Below are 17276 nucleotides of genomic sequence, written 5' to 3' on the forward strand. Positions count from 1 at the left end.
TTAAAAGACATCATTCCCTGTTTAAAGGGAGCTTGCTGGTCTGAAAAAACTGGGGGAAGCCCTAAACTAAAGTTTTTAAAAAGCTATGTCAAAACCAGAAATACAAGGAAAGTTACCCAATATTAATTATGGACATCTTTAAAAATTTAGTACGGGGAATTAACTATGTCCTTCATAAAGTAAGTAAATCATAATACTAAAAAGGCAATAATCTCTAAAGCTTCTAAAACTCAAACTTCCTGCACCTTGCTATTTAGATGGCTGGGTCATATTTTATTCAGTTTCAGAAAGAGCAACTAAAAATATATGTGAAAAAAGTTTTTAGAATTCTATAAGGGTAGGTATAATATACTGTATCGCTTTTAAAAGCATTAGTTAATATGTACTATTGTAAGGCTTTTATTCAAAGACAATTATCCAGATCTGTAAGAAATAGCAACTTTTAAGAAGAAAAGGCAAAAACGGTGGAAACAGTAAGAAAAATTTCAATATATACCCATACTGAAAGGAGCCAATGAGTCTACTTCCCACATTATTTCACTACTCAAAACAAAAACAAGCAAAAAACAAAACAAAAAAAACCCCAACATCAAAAATACTACACATAAAACTCAGAAATTAGAATTCACAAATAAGCTTTTCTTTTGAAATTCAAAGACCTAAAACCACTTTTCAAACTCATTCAAAATAAATAAACAAAAACCAAACCACAAAGAACAACAAACAACAAGGCTCCTGCACTAAAAACAGAGCACCAAGTTATTGCTTTATTACTTATGTTGGCCTGAAAGCTGTCCCTAAAGCTGACTAAAAATGAACAATCTATCTGGCAGGAAATAGCTCATTCAGAAAAGCCTTAAACCAAATAATTCAAAATAGGAAAATCTTAATTATTTTACATATCTTTTCCTCTTCCCCTAATAATGTATCAGGCCTGTTATCAGGTTACTTTACACGAAGATAAATATACTATTCAGATATTGTAATGCCCGTTCTAGATTAAATTAGATTGAAAATCACTAGTAAAATAAATCAACCTGACACCATAAAGTGTTTGGCTAAACAGCTCTGAAATGTCTACTATGTAAAATCAACAACTGAAATCTAACAAGAAACCATCTTCACTTTGTACCTGCCACCACGAGCACCTACAAACCAGAGGCCTGGTCGTTACCTACACGGCAAATGCTGCAGCTTTATTAACCCTAAGGTGGCTTCCTCTTGACAAGAAACTTTTTGACCTTTCTCAATCTTTCATAAGCTGGTGAATATAAAGGTCACGATAACAAATACAAACACACAAAAGGACTCTGTGGTCTTCAATGTATATTCATTTATTAATTAAGCCAATCCTATGATGGAAAATTTTTAACAAAAAATATGGCCTACACAGATACTCCACAGTAAAATCTTAACAATATTTACATTTTGCACTGTTAACCTGTCCACCAACAAAGACAAGAAAACTGCTTTATATAAAGCAGTAACTACAAGAGTCCTTCAAGTCTGTGACTAATATTGATTAAGTATATTGAACTGTAATTTTATAGGTATTATTAATGTAGTAAATAAAAATGACCAACAAGGAATGAGCTTTCTTTGAATTAATTAGATTTATGGGGAAAAATAAAGACAAAACCCCCAGGTATTAACCTGGCAAGCTCTTGGGGATCCGTGTCAGTGTTCCTTGCCTCCACCTGCTGGCAAAGATTATGAAACTAGCAAAGATCACAAGTCAGAAAAGTTAGTAATTTTTAGTTACAAATTAATGTTTCATGTAACTATCTAGCATAATGACACTTTGTGTTAATAAACCACTGAAATACTGATAAACACTACTAATAAATCTATAGAAAGACAATGAACATCACAAACAATTTTTTTCTTGGCTTAGAATGTTACCTAATAGTTTACAATTAGGCTTAACAAGTCTTAATTACCTGATAAATGACATCTTGGAAAAGGACTGGAAAAGTAAGTGCTGCATCTTCTAGCTCATTCAGACTACAGTGCACTAGTGTTTCATCCTTAACAAAGTGAAAGAAAACATTAAAAAAACTTCAAACAACAGTTTTGAAAGTCAAGATCACCCTTTGTATGTAGAATTTCTGTCAGGTCTGTCAAAATAGATTAGGACAGTATTTTTCCTACAATCAATAGCTCTCCAGTGTAATTCTTACGAGCAATAAGCAGCATCAGAACCCGCAGAGCTATTACAGCTCTATCCCTGATGATTCACACATTCAGTGGGCTGCGATAAGCTTTCCAGGCATCTCTAGAGCAGACTTAAGTTTGCAAACCAATGCTCTTAGTTCTCCAGTTCAACTTTTTTTTAAAGAACATGTTACTCCTTTTGTAATTTAACTTATTTAGTTTTTTAAAGACAGTCTTACTCTGTAGTCTAGGCTGTCTTCAAATTCATGATCCAGTCTTCTTGTATCACCTCCTAATGCTAAGAGTACAGAACCATGGCCCAACACAATCTACTTATGCTAACTACATTTCTTTGAAATAACTCATGTAAGAATCTAATTTTTTTTCATACAACTCATCTTCAAACTTTTAATTTAGGATTAGATAGTCTATGGTACCTTAGTATATTTCATCTGAATTGATTAAATACCCAATGACAATTAAATACTCAATCAAATATTCAGGATTTGAATACCAAATCCTGATTTCTTAACAAGAGTAAGAAAAATAAGAAGGCTGTTAAAAAAAAAAAAAAATCTAAGTTAACACATTTCTTAAAACCTGAATGTTAAAAAGGACACGGGATACAGCTGCATTGGGAGAGTGTTTCCTACTATGCACCTCCAACTGATTCCCAACACCACATAATCAGGTAAGGTGGTACACGCCTATTATTCTCAACACTTGGAAGGAGGCAGGAAAAACAGAAGTTCAAGGTCATCCTTGGCTATCCAATGAGTTCAAAGACACCTTAGGCAATCTCAAAAATAAAATGAACTGCCAGTAACCACCACTAATTTTTCAGTAGGCTTAGTGAAGATCAACCAAAATCTTAACAGGCAGATCTCTGTGAGTTTGAACCAGTCTGATATAAAGGGTGAAATCCAAGACAGCCAGGGCTACACAAAGAAACCCTATCTCAAACAACAACAAAAACCAAACAAAAAAAGGGATAAACTAGGAAAAAAATATTTTTTTAAATCCATGTTGCATTACTGTTTTTCCTGCATGTTTGTCTGTGTGAGGATTTCAGATCCCCTGGAACTGGGATTACAGACAGCTGTGAGTTGCCATGTGGGTGCTGGGAATTGGGGTCCTTTGCAAGAGCAAGTAGTGCTCAGGAGTTGAGCTATCTTTCCAGCCTGGGATAAACTAGAACTAAACATGAATGTTCTTATCTTTCAATTCCACATTATTAGCTTCTGGGTTTTTGGTTTGTTTGTTTTTTGAGACAAGGTTTCTCTGTGTAGCCCTGGCTATTCTGGAATTCATTCTATAAACCAGGCTGGCTTTGAACTTAGATCTGCCTGCCTCTGCCTCCTGGCTGCTGGAATTAAAGATGTGTACCACCATACCTGGCTTTTTTTTTTTTTTTTTTAAGTCTCTAAATAAACATGTGTATATATATATATATATATATTTGGACTATGGGAGCAGTGACAGGGATCAAACCCAGAACCTTCTACATGCTAAGCAACCTCCCTAAGACTAGTAAGAGCTATATTCTTTATCTCTTATTTTTCCTCACTATATGGTTAGCCTTGAACCCACAATCTACATGCCTCAGCTTTCCAGTTGCTGGGAAAATACTAATACTTGGCTCCTTGATAATACTATTAAATAAAATAAAAAGCCAAGTGTGGTAGCAAATAATCTCAAGTGCTTGAAGACCACAATAAATTCAAGGCTTGAGGCCAACCTGGCCTATAAAGCAGATGTTATGCATACCTGTAGTAAATACAATGACTCTTTATTCACTTGTATTCTTGGTGGCACTTTGCGCTGTTATTTTAAAGAGAATGTTAACCCTCATTTTTTGTCCCTGTAAAGATCTATGCACACTCACCAGATCTAAGACCAGGGAAAACTCTGGTGTGCTTCTTGTTTTCAAAGGAAGAGCAGGTTTCCTATTTAGTTGTTCTTCTGTCAGAGGCGGAACATGTTTGATGAAATAATAGCTATAAATAAAATTTTAACATTATTATTTCATACATATAAAACAGTACTAAATTCTAAATTTTAATTAGCTTGTGATGCACTCAGCTATACAGCACTTGCCTAGAATGTACAAAGCCTTGGCTTCCGTCCCTATAAGACACACATACATACACACACACACACACACACACACACACACACACACACACACACACGAATGCAGACAGACGTGTGATGGCTGGTCTTCACTGTCTACTCCACTGGACTTATATGGCACAAAGGAACTGCTATGTCAGACTGAATTTTAAATTGTGACTCAAACACATCTTCACTGATTCCAACAAGAACAATTAACATGTTTTCAACTACAAGAAATTTTTGTTTATTCCTATAGTGGAGCTGTTCTCAAACTGTGGCTCACAACTCCTTTGGGGTCAAACAGCCCTTTCACAGGGGTCACATATCAGATATTTACATTATGATTCATAATAGTAGCAAAATTACAGTTATGAAGAAGCAACAAAGAAAATTTTATGGTTGGGGGTCACCACAACATGAGGAACTGTCTGTCATTAAGGGGTCCCAGCATTGGAAAGGTTGAGAACCACTCTTGTAGTGTAAAAAAAAAATCCAGGCTTTGGGACTTAATGAATTCTTGGACAGCATTGTCTTCATGCTGATGTTTGTGGAAATGTTTTTTCTGGAAAAAATAAAAATTATCTGTTCTTCCGAAAGGACCGGAGTTCAATTCCCAGCACCCACATGGCAGCTCACAACTGTCTGTAACACAAATTCCAAGGGATCTGACACCTTCACACTAATGCACATAAAATAAAATGTCCAAAATGACTTTTTTTTTCTTTTCCATCAGCTCATAAGGTACCCACTTATCAAGCCTTTTCAACTTTCCACTTATTTCTATTACCAAGTGACCACTGAATGCAGACTGAGTTACTCAGCTTGGATTCGGTTTTTGTTTTGTATCCTCTCCACAGTATAAAAGAAACATCAAGGGCTAGACAAAGCAGCTCACACCTCTGATCCCAGCACTTATTAATTTAAGGGCCCCCTGGGCTACACTTTGAGTTCCAGGCCAGCCAGAGCTACATAGTAAGACCTTATCATCTAAAGTTAACAAAAAAGCATACCGTAAGCTGTAAGTCATTAGCAAAAGAAAAAAAGCAGAAATGTGCATTAAAGTGACGTGCAGTACAACCTCATTTATTTAAGTGTCCACTACAAAAAGATGGATATCAAGAATGCTATGGCTGCATTTACTTGTCCTCCAATCTAACAGAATCACCTAGAAGACAGTAATCTCCATGTATGTGTGTCTCTAAGGGTGTTTCCAATCATGGACTAGGGTCCTGAACTAAATAAAAAAGACCAAAGGTGAAAGCTAGTAACACAGAGAGCATTCACTAACCTCTGCTTTCTGACAATAATAGATACAATGCAGTCAGCAGCCTCATACTCCTACCGGGCACACTCAGCATGCATGGTCCCATGGACTGCATCCTTAAGATGCAAGCCAAAAATATCCTTCCTAGGGGCTGGAGATATGGCTCAGAGGTTAAGAGCACTGGTTGCTCTTCCAAAGGTGCTGAGTTCAATTCCCAGAAGCTACATGGTGGCTCATAACCATTTATGATGAGATCTGGTGCCCTCTTCTGGCATGCAGGTGTACATGCAAACACACACTGTATACATAATAAATAAATCTTATAAAAAATATCCTTCCTAAATTGCTTCTTGTCAAGTATTTAGTCACAGCAATGAAGCAGTAATTAACCCAATACTTAACCCAGTAAACTAAATTTAGAAACCATGTAAGTAAGAGCACACAGATTAGTATCTCTAAAACTAGTACTAATACTCACAGGTCATGATCACAAGCTCTTCATAAAACAGATGCCTCTCTCTCCCTCTCTGGTTTTTCTGTGTAGCCTTGACTGTCTTAGACTCGCTTTGTAGAGCAGGTTGTCCTTGATCTCACAGAGATGTGCCTGCCTCTACCTCCAAGTGCTGGAATTACAGATGTGTGCCACCTCGCCCGGCGTAAATTAGAGGTCTCTTATCATGAGATTATTTCCCACTTTTACGTCAAAAATATCCTAAGTTAAAAATGTATTTACTTTACCTAGACTAGCAAACATAGTCTAAGAAAATAGAAAACCTAAGTTAAGCAATGCAGAGCATCAACTATCTCCCATTGTGAGTACACAGAAGAATGAGAGATGGAGTTCACTGGCCATCATCACAAGTATCCTGTTATATACTGCTGACATTGGAAAAAGTATTCAAATTCCAAAGTAAGGTTCCTACTGGACAAACAAAATTTTTCAGTTTAATAATGAAACTGAAAGTTGTTCAAGAAAGAAAATATGATAAACAACTCACGGGTCAAATACTTCCCAGTCTTCCTCATAGGTGGCCTCTGCATGAGCTGACGAATAACCACTCTCTGGAGTTACTGGTGCTATTTAATAAGAGGAAAAGAATAAGATTACTTTCATCTGTCACAAAATACACTTTTAAAACTGCTTCTTGAGGTCCTGTATATTTTAGCTTAAAGATATAAACAATTTACAAAGATCACCTAAAAGCAAATTTAGTAAAACAAACTTAGCTCTACATCCAAAGGAAATTAATTACTGCTATTGATGGCCTGGCAAACTACAACATGGCTAACAGAATTAAGATGTGTATTAGCTAAGAGGAAATCTACTATTTATTATTAGAGGACAATATTCAGCCACACAAACACCAAAAAACTAGCATAGTATGCTAGTTGGGTTTTTGTTTTGTTTTTTTTTATTAATTCTTTTATTATTTATTCATTTTGTATCCTAGCTGTAGCCCCCTCCCTCATGCCCTTCCAATCCTACCCTCCCTCCCTAATCTCCTCCATGCCCCTATCCAGGTCCACTGATAAGGGAGGTCCTCCTCCCCTTCCATCTAACCCTAGTTTATTAGGTCTCATCAGGACTGGCTGCATTGTCCTCTGTGGCCTGGTAAGGCTGCTCCCCACATAAGGGGGAGGTGATCAAAGAGCCAGCCACTGAGTTCATGTCAGAGAGAGTCCCTGTTCCCATTACTATGGAACCTATTTGGACACTGAGCTGCCATGAGCTACATTTGAGTAGGGGTTCTAGGTTATCACCATGAATGGTCCTTGGTTGGAGTATCAATCTCAGAAAAGAGCTCTGTGCCCAGATTTTTTGGTTCTGTTGTTCTCCTTGTGGAGCTCCTGTCCTCTCCAGGTCTTACTATCTCTCGCTTTTTTGCATAAGATTCCCTGCACTCTATCCAAAGTTTGGTTATGAGTCTCAGCATCTGCTTTGATAAACTGCTGGGTAGAATCTTTCAGAGGCCCCCTGAAATAGGCTGTTTTCTCCTTCTTCCAATGTCCATCCCACTTGTCTTTCTGAATGAGTATTGATCATCTTAACTAGGGTCCTCCTTCTTGCTTAGCTTCTTTAGGTATACAGATTTTAGTATGTTTATCCTATATTATATTTCTAATATCCACTTATAAGTGAGTATATACCATGTGTTTTTCTGCTTTTTAAAACTAACTGGAGTCCTTTTAGAAGGTGGAACCTCAATTAAGAAAATGCCTCCATTAGCCTGGCCCACAGGCAAGTCTGTGGGTATTTTCTTTATAGTCAGGAGTGTCCAGCCCACCATGGGTGTTGCCACCTTGCAAAGATGGTCTTGATTTATATAAAAAAGGTGAGTGAGCTATGATGAGCAAGCCAATAAGCAAAGTTCTTCCATGGCCTCCGCTTCAGTTCCTGCTGTGAGTTTTGTTTGTTTGTTTTGTTTATAAGGGTTTTTTTGTGTTTGTTTTTTGATTGAGATATTTAGCCCTGGCACCCACTCTGCAGAATAGTCCTGGGATTAAAGGCTTGAAGCCACCAGGCCTGGCCCCAAGTTTCTTTTGTTCATGAGACTTACCACAGCAATAGAAAGCACACCAGAGCAATACATTTCTAATTGGACAGTGTTTACATGCGGCAGTAGGAAAACAGCCCTGCACTTACAGGTAGTTAATAAATGCACCCTGACAACAAACCAAAAAGAGTTGTAAAATCTACGGCCCACAAACGCTCTTAAAGTACTCCACTAATCCTGAAGAGATGCAACTTGGGCATTATGTTAAGTAAAATGAGACAGGTTTAAAAAAAAAACAGTAAGTTCACTATGTGGCTGTTGCAAAGAGAGAGGTTGAGCAACAAACACTAAATCTCAGTTTCAAATCAAGCAAGAAGTTCTCTTGTGCTGTTGTACCAAGACTGTAGATACAATGTACTGTACATTTCAAAAAGCTAGAAAAAAAACATTTGAGGAGATAGATAGGTTTAGCCTAATTTAAACATTATAAAATGTACACGTGAATAAAACATTACATAGCACATACCTCCCCTCTCCGTGTTTGTTTGTATGTTGATAGGAAATTATTGCCTTATTCTGTTTTTGTTGTTTTGAGACAATGTCTTACTATGCAGACCAGATCAGCTTTGAATACACTATGTAGCCCAGAATGGCCTCAAATTCGTAATTCTCCTGCTTCAGCTTCCCAAGTGTTGGGATTATAAGTGTTCCAACACTCCTGGATTTTTTCTTTTTCTTTTTTTTCCCCGAAATGGGTTTGGCTTTTCCTTCCTTTTTTTGGTTTTTCAAGACAGGGTTTCTCTGTGTAGCTCTGGCTGTCCTGGATTGGCTTTGTAGACCAGACTGGACTAAGAGATCCACCTGACTCTGCCTCCCTGAGTGACGGGGATTACAGTGCTCCACTGTAGCTGGCTTCTTTCTTTCTTCTTTTGGATTTACTTTATTCTATGTGTGTATGACTGTTTTGTCTGCATGTTATCGGATCCCCTAAAATAGAAATGGCTGTGAGCCTGAGCCTGGGGCCCTCAACAAGAGAAACAAGTATTCCTAACCAACAACCACTGAAACCTCTCTTCAGCCCATCTTATTGTATAAGACAAGGATCTCAGTATTAACTCAAGTTGGCCTCAAACACATGATCCTTCAAGTGTCAGCAGTATGTATAATTTTTCTCATATCATTTACATCTGAAAGAAAAAAAGTAAATGGAAAAGGAGGAGAAGAGAGGTTAGAGTAAAATAGAGCAGAACAGGAAGTAAAAAGAGCCTATGAGCCCAATGAAGACTAAAGAAAGAAAATATATGTACATTTGTCCAAGAATTTCAAGGTTTTTTGTTGTTGTTATTTTGGGTATTTTTTTGTTGTTGTTGTTTTGTTTTATGATCATAAAAAAAAGTTAAGAAAAGCTTGGGGGCTAGAGAGATGGCTCAGCAGTTAACAGCACTGGCTGCCCTTGCAAAGAACCTGGGTTCAGTTCCCAGCTCCCATGTGATGGTTTATAATTGTAACTTCAGTTCCAGGGGATCTGATGCTCTTTTCTGGCCTTTGTATGTAGTCCTGACACCCATATGGTGCACCCATGTAGCCATATAGTGCACAGACATACATTCAGGTAACACACCCAAACATATTAAACAAAAAAATAAAAATAAATTAATAAAAATGGTTTAAAATGTGTAGAAGCAGTGTAGAAATCACTGCTTCATAAAACTTTCCCACTTCAAAATAACCCAGAAGCAATTCTATATTCTGTGTCCCATGGTTCATTCTATTTGCGCCAATACCATGTCAACTGACAGAGCATCAGAAATATTAAAATGAGAATTTACTAACATGCCAATTTTAACTTGGAAGACAAGGGCACAGATGCTTACAAGGTAAACAAGTAATGCCTGAGATAATGTAAGGAGACTCCAATACAAACTGCTAAGTGCTAGGACTACAGATGTGTGCCACCAAGCCCAGCTATTTATATACTTTTGTGTATTTTTGAGATGGGGAGTGTAACTGTGTTACCCAGGATGGATTTAAATTCCTTAGGCTCAAGGAATCCTCCTGCCTTAGTCTAAATATCTGGAATTATAGGTATGTGCCACTGTGCCAAGCTTATTATCACTAAGCTAAATAACTGTTTGAAACTGTCTCAAGAGCTTAAAAAAATAGTCCAAAACCATTAATGTTCTTGTTATTTTAATCCCAGCACTTAAGAAGCAGAGGCAGGCAGATCTCTCTAAGGCGAGCCTAGTCTACAAAAGCGAGTTCCAGGACAGCCACAGATACACAAAAAAGCCCTGTCTAGAAAAAACAACCTAAGCTGAGCATGTCACGGGGAGTGGGGGGAGAATCCCCCAAATAAATTCATTTGAATAAATAATAAAAGCAGCTTTTTATTATTACTATTACTTATTCACTCATTCTTTATTTCTTTGTTCATTTCTTTCTTCATTTACATTTTAAGGCAAGGCTTCTCTTTGGCCCCAGCTGTCCTGGAACTCACTATACATCAAGCTGATCCTGAACTCACAATAGAGATCTGCCTGCATCTGCCTCCTTTAAAAAAGGAATGCTACCTTCTCTAAAGCCTTTTCATAGCATTCCAAAATAGCCAAAATGTGCATTTGCTACTACACTATCATAATTTTCCTGTATATTTAAATCTTTAATTTGACCACAGAAAGTTTAGAGTCAAGGAGCCTATCTCAGTTATGGTGTCAGTAATTCCCATCACAAAAACCATACACTTGTATCTGGGAGTGAGTGGTCTAACAAACCTGCTGAGGCAGGTAGGAGGATTTTAAGTTTAAGCCTAGCCTTAGGACAGGCACAATGGTCCTAAGGCAGAGGCAGAGAAAAGCATTACCTCTGAGTTAGAGGCCAGCCTGGTCTACAGAATCAGTTCCAGAACAGTCATACTGTTCTGCACAAAGAAACCTCGTCTCAAAAAAACAAAAAACAAGCAATCCCAAAAAATGCAGCCTGGCATAGTGGCGCATTCCTTTAATCCCAGCACTCCAGAAGGCAGAGGCAGTGAGTTCAAGGTCAGCCTGGACTACAGAATGAGTTCCAGGATAGCCAGGGCTAGAAAAAAACTCTGCTTGAAAAACAACAAAAATCCCAAAATGGAAAGAAACAACAACTTGGCAAAGTAACCAGCATTAAAAAAAAATATAGGCTACCGGGAAGTCACTCTCAAGTAGTGGCATAAAGAACCAACTATGCACAATCTTTAATTTTACTTTTTTGAGACAGGGTATCTCTATGTAGCCCTGGCTGGCCTGGAACTAGCTATGTAGACCAGGCTGGCCTCAAATTCACAGGTGTCTACCTGTTTGTGCCTCCTTACCCTGCTTCTATTCATGATATTAATGATGTGCTTGTTAATCTCAGTATTATTAAGTCTGAAGTATGTTACTTAGTTGATTCATTTAAAGCATATCTTTCTGTTTTACCGTTTTTTACTTTATACTACAACTACGACAACTGGGTTGTATTTTACAGAAATTTCATAATTATATCTATTTTAATTGATACTCAGTGATGGGGATGGGACCCATGGCCTCATATGCTAGCAAGACATTCCATGAAATGAGCCACATCTTCAGTCCCATAGTTCTACTTTTTAAAACGGCTGATCACAGCAAGACATGGAAGCATATGCCTTTAATCCCAGGAGGCACTTAGGAGGCAATGGATCTCTCAGTTTGTAATGGCGGCCTGGTCTCACAGCTAGGGCTACAAAATAAGACCCAGTCTCAAAAATAAATAAAGAAAAATGGCCAAACACAACATCATCTTGTACTTTTAATGTACTACAGTACTTAGAAGTAATAAATTCAGATCTCATGTGTTCCACACTTCAATGACAACTAGTGCAAGAATGTAACAATTAAGTTAAAACTCTGTAAAGACCTAAGATCAAGCTCCAAAGTTTGGGATAGGGGAAGATAATCTTTTGAGCAAGGGGCCTCCACTTATGAATCACACAAATCTGAAGTCTACCCTCTCTCTACAGAAACTTCAGTCTCAAAGGGCTTAGGCTAGTGCATATAAAGGATTCAGAAACAAAACTTGTTCAAATACGTAATCTGGACATTTAAGAAAAAATATTAAAGACTGTTTTTATAAGTTTTCATAAGATATGGATAGGAAGTGTTTTCTTTACCTGTGAGGGGTGGGATATCCCGGGTAACTGATTCTTCTGCTTCTTCTAACCCATTATTTATGGATGGCCTCACTTGAACTGCTTGATTTGAGTAAGCTGCTCCATTAGCTGACGCAGTGCTGGTAGTGATTTCATCCACCTGTTCCATGTCAAGTTGTTTCACTATCTCCTCAGCTTCCACAGCCTGTCCTGGGGAATCCGAGCCGGACGTTCCTAGAATTATCAATAAACTATGAATCACTTCAAAGCATGAATATTAGAAAAGCTAAATGTAATCAACATTATTGTTTATTTAGATAACCCATAAAAAGTAAAACTGAGGGTATCATTGTTTGAAATATCTCTAAAAAAAACTCACTAAACAATGAGGAATAATGATTATTACAGGCTCTTTTTTTTTTCCTTCCGAGACAGGGTTTCTCTGTGTAGCCTTGGCTATCCTGGACTCACTTTGTAGACCATGCTGGCCTCGAACTCACAGTGATCCACCTGCCTCTGCCTCCCAGAGTGCTGGTATCACAGGTGCACACCAACACACCTGACTTATTATAGGCCTTTTTTTGTTCTTGTTTTTAAGTACCAGGCATTGAACCTAGGGATTCACACACACTAGGCAAGTCCTCTGCCACTGAGCTATACCCCTAGTCTCCATTCACTTTCTGAGGCACAGTATCACTAAGTAGCCCAGTCAGGACATTCATTCAATCCCTCTGCCTAAGCCTTCCAGGTAGTTTCCGATTACAGGTCTGTGCCACCAGTAATATTTATGAACAAAGTTTTCCTTAAGCTCTCAAATAATTCAGAAACACCTCTTTCGTCAAATAATAACTACAATTTAGAACTTTCCTTTAAAGTACTGTGAATCATTTGATAGACATTCATCATCACCAAACAGCTCTCCATTTAGAAAATCAAATCCACTAACCCTTCTAGCCATCAGGGCAGCTAAACTTTCAACCACAGGAAAGTTATCCAAGAACAGGCTAAATGTTTCCTTACCTGAGAATCTTTTTCCTAAAAGACCCAAAATAAAATAATTTTTAAAGGGGCTGAAGAGATGGCTCAGAGGTTAAGAGCACTGAGTTCAATTCCCAGCAACTAGATGGTGGCTCACAACCATCTATAATGAGATCGGTGCCCTCTTCTGGTGTGCATGCATACATTCAATTCAGGCAAAATACTGTATATAATCTTTTTTTTAATAGTTTTTTATTTATTTTTAGTTCACTGGTGCTTTTATATGTCTGAATGAGGGTGTCAGAGCCCCTGAAACTAGAGTTGTACACAGTTGTCAGCTGCTGTGTGGGTGCTGGGAATTGATCCTGGATTCTCTGGAAGGGCAGCCAGTGCTCTTAACCCCTAAGCCATCTCTCCAACACCAATAATCTTTTTTAAAAAGTAGCTATGATTTAAAAAAAAATTTTTTTAACGACATGGTATTAATTTTTAAGACATGATTAGTTTCTCAATAAGATTAATTTTAGTAACACAGAATAAAGGTACCTAGTTCTTCTCCCACTATGAAATCATAGCAAGTCTGTTTCTTCCTTCAAGTATAATTTTAAAGAAAATAACAAATTAACTTCCAGTATTCTCAACTTCCTTATACAATACTCTTCATCCCTTAGTGCTTTAATACTAATCCCTCTACTAAAAGTATGTCTTTACCTGATACACAACCCCCAACATTTTTATTCTTCCAGCTCCAATACACATTTATCTCCACTACTACCAGTTAGCTGATTTTTCACTAACAGGCAAAACAAAGAATAAAAGCAAAAAGCACAACTACTTGAGATTAATGTTTTGTGACAATGTGGTTTTTTGCATCCATCTACCATATACTACCAGCAACAAACTCTCAATTACACACAGCTCCTACTTTGTCATGTAGTAGAGAGGAATGCTTTCCCCCATCTGTACTTCTGTCCTCCAGCCTCAGGAAAAGTCTCCATCTTGCTTACGTGTTACTCCCCTCCCATGTTACCTCTTATCCCAGGCCAGTCAACAGCCTCTACTGGTTTTCACTACTCTATTTTCAACTCATTACTACTAGATCTTTCTTTTCCTTAGGCATAAAGATATGCTTGGTCTCTGAGACAAACAATTCCTTCAGACTGTGTAACTTCTTTAATTTTTCTTTCACAATAAAATCTTCAGAGACCGCTAAACTTGTTGCCATTTTTCTAATATCCATTTTATTTGTCTAACTCAATGGTATTAAGCTTCTAAATTCATGTGTTACTCTAAAACTGTTCTGGCAAAAGAAACCAATGCCCTTCTAGTTATTAGATACAGTCAGATGACATTTTAATGATCACCTCCATCTCCTCTATGACATAATATGCCAAAAAACCCAAAAAGGTTTCTTTTCTTTTTTTGGTTCTTTCCTTTCTCTGTGTAGACAAGGCTGGCTTTTAAAGAGATCTACCACTATGCTCGACTCAAAAAGATCTTTCAAAACTATAATTTTAGTTAATGTTTATAAAAAAAATAGATTTTACTTACCATTTTTATTTGCTGGTGAAAAAAAGTTGAAGACAGGAGAAAATATGGTCCCCAACAATGTAGTCCTTGGAGGACTACCCGAGCAAGTATTATCTTCTAATTTCCCATTTTGTTTTATATGTTGATTTGTCATTTCGTAACTACCAGCTTCTAAGAAACAGGAAAAAAAGTAATGTCTAGAAAACGCTGCATTTCAGGTTTAAATGCTATAAATCATTTTTAAAAAGTATTTCCTCTCAAAGTATCTCATGTAGACTGCCATTAATGTTCATGAAAACTTATTAGAGAAATTCTGAGGCAAATTTCTTATACAAATGATTTTAATGTATTTACAATGCTTTATAAATATTAACATTCACTACATTTTTTTTTCAAACCTGTTTACATCTAAAGTTTAAGAGACTAAAAGGTTTCAAATCAGCATAGAAAATAAAGAAAATCCATATAAGCAAGCAAACAAGTTACCAATTCCAACACACAGACACAAGTTTCCTGCTGTTTATATTTTGTAACATTAGTTTGTTCCACAAGTTTTTGTACATTATTTCAACTAAGTTGTCCCAATGTTGATCCATACGCCTTTCTTGGGTGTTGGAAACTGAGCACACTATTGCAAGTACACCACCTAGCCCCAGTCCATGTACACTTATGAGAAATAATATAAATCTGGTATTCTGCCTTTACTCATCTTAATTCAAAGTAAAAAATTTTAGGAAGATAATTTTGAATTTCACTTGATGCTTTCAACTAATATGCAGTACAAAAATTGATTATAAAAACATGGCAAAAATTACTCGAAGTGCTTTGCTGTTCTTTGAGAGAAGATTTTTGATTTGTTGCTTAGCCTGGCCTTAAACTCTGGATCCTCTGCCTCCTGAGTGCAGGCACAGGCCACCAAAGGTTTTTTTTAAAACAAAGGCTCTAGCAGGTGAGGAGGGACTTCTGCTTGAAGAAGGAAAGATAGCATTAAAGTATCAACCAACCTCCATTGACTGGACTTTTCCGCCTTACTCGAGACAATTGTTTGTTAGGCTTCTCTCCAGCTCTTGGTGTTGATGTGATCAAATTATTATCTATATCACGTTCAATTCTACTCCGTTTCGAAGGATTTTCTCTCTCTTCCTTAAGATATAATAGAGAAAGATCATTTAGCATAATTATTCTGCCTTGCATTTTAACTGAAATATAGAATACTTCCTCCTGCTTTTCATATCTTGAAAAAACAATGAACATGAAGAACAATTAACATTTTTAAAGTGTTGATAAATTTCCCATGTTCCAAAATACTGAACTTTACAATATGCTCTCAATTTTTGACCAACTTACAGAGTTCTAAACAACAAAGCTCATTTCCGTTGTCTCTAGAAAGGAAGCCTCACAGAATCTGCTGGTGTTCAGATTACCAAAACATACAGCCTACCACTACCAAACCCCCACTACTCAAGTTAATATCTAGCACTCTATTTGCTGCCTTACTTGAGGTGAGTCCACAGGGCCTATTTACACTACTCCTGACATATAACTGACTAAAGGGAGTCAAGGGACTTCCAAGGGAGCTGGAGAGATGGCTCCACAGTGAAAAGCAGTTTAGCTCTTGCAGAGGATCCAGGTTCTAGCCCCTGCACCCACATGGTGCCTCACAACTACACACAACTACATTTCTAGGGGGATCCACACCTTCACCAACACCAGGCACTACTACAGCACACATACATATATGCAGGCAAAACACACACACACACACACACCACACACACAAACTAAATAAAATATATTTCCAAGCATTACTCTACTTACTTTTCTCAATTTATGCATCTATTTTTCTCCTTTGGAAACATTTCCAGAGCATTACTGCATAGTCATTTTCTTGCATTACTATGATAATACTCTACAATTAGTTGCTACTTTAATGAGATAAACTAATGCCATCTGATAAAGACTCAATTTTCAAACATACAAATGATAATTTCTATTAACAATATTCTTATCTACCTTGGTTCATTGCTTCACTCTGGTCTTATTTTGGGTGTTTTAAATAATTTACAATTGTGTATGTGTGTGCATGTTTATGTGTGTGTGCACACACACACGTGCATGTAAGTAGTATATGGGTGTCTGGAGGCCAGGGGACAACTTAGGAAGTCTTGGTGGCAAACGCCTCTGCACATTGAGCCATCTTCCCAGCTCCTTTGAAGTACTTTTAAAATACAGTAGCAAAGGGATTGGAGAGATGACTCAGCAGTGAAGAGCATGCGCTGTCCTTCCAAAGAATCTGACTGGCTTCTAGCACCCGTGTCAGGCAGGCCATCCCTACTATAAACTCCAGCTCAATAAGGATCTGCACCCTCTTCTATCCTCTGGAGACACACCACATACCTATTAACCAACATGCACACTTCTACACACATAAGTAAAACAATACAAATAAATCTTTCAAAACCTACAGTAAGCTGGGCGGCACTTGGGAGGCAGAGGCAGGCAGATCTCTCTGAGTTTGAGGCCAGCCTAGTCTACAAAGAGAGTCCAAGACAGTCCAGGGCTACACAGAGAAACCCTATCTTGAACAAAAAAAAAAAAA

At 37.4% G+C, this 17276-nt stretch overlaps 1 protein-coding gene across 1 annotated transcript in view; it reads right to left on the reverse strand.

The window, feature by feature from the left end:
- The window catches only part of Ctdspl2 (CTD small phosphatase like 2), a 33674-nt gene extending 17859 nt beyond the window's left edge, over positions 1-15815 (reverse strand). The window contains exons 1-6 of the mRNA XM_055624289.1: positions 15682-15815; positions 14699-14848; positions 12191-12403; positions 6532-6610; positions 4040-4151; positions 1941-2027 (exon numbers count right to left, since the gene is read on the reverse strand). Coding sequence (XP_055480264.1) covers positions 1941-2027; positions 4040-4151; positions 6532-6610; positions 12191-12403; positions 14699-14831 — 624 coding nt within the window. The 5' untranslated portion in view covers positions 14832-14848; positions 15682-15815. The remainder of the gene's footprint in view (positions 1-1940; positions 2028-4039; positions 4152-6531; positions 6611-12190; positions 12404-14698; positions 14849-15681) is intronic.
- Positions 15816-17276: the final 1461 nt, after the last annotated feature.

The sequence above is a fragment of the Psammomys obesus genome, unplaced genomic scaffold (assembly GCF_907164565.1).
Source record: "Psammomys obesus unplaced genomic scaffold, mPsaObe1.curated_primary_1811, whole genome shotgun sequence".
Lineage (NCBI taxonomy): Eukaryota > Metazoa > Chordata > Mammalia > Rodentia > Muridae > Psammomys > Psammomys obesus.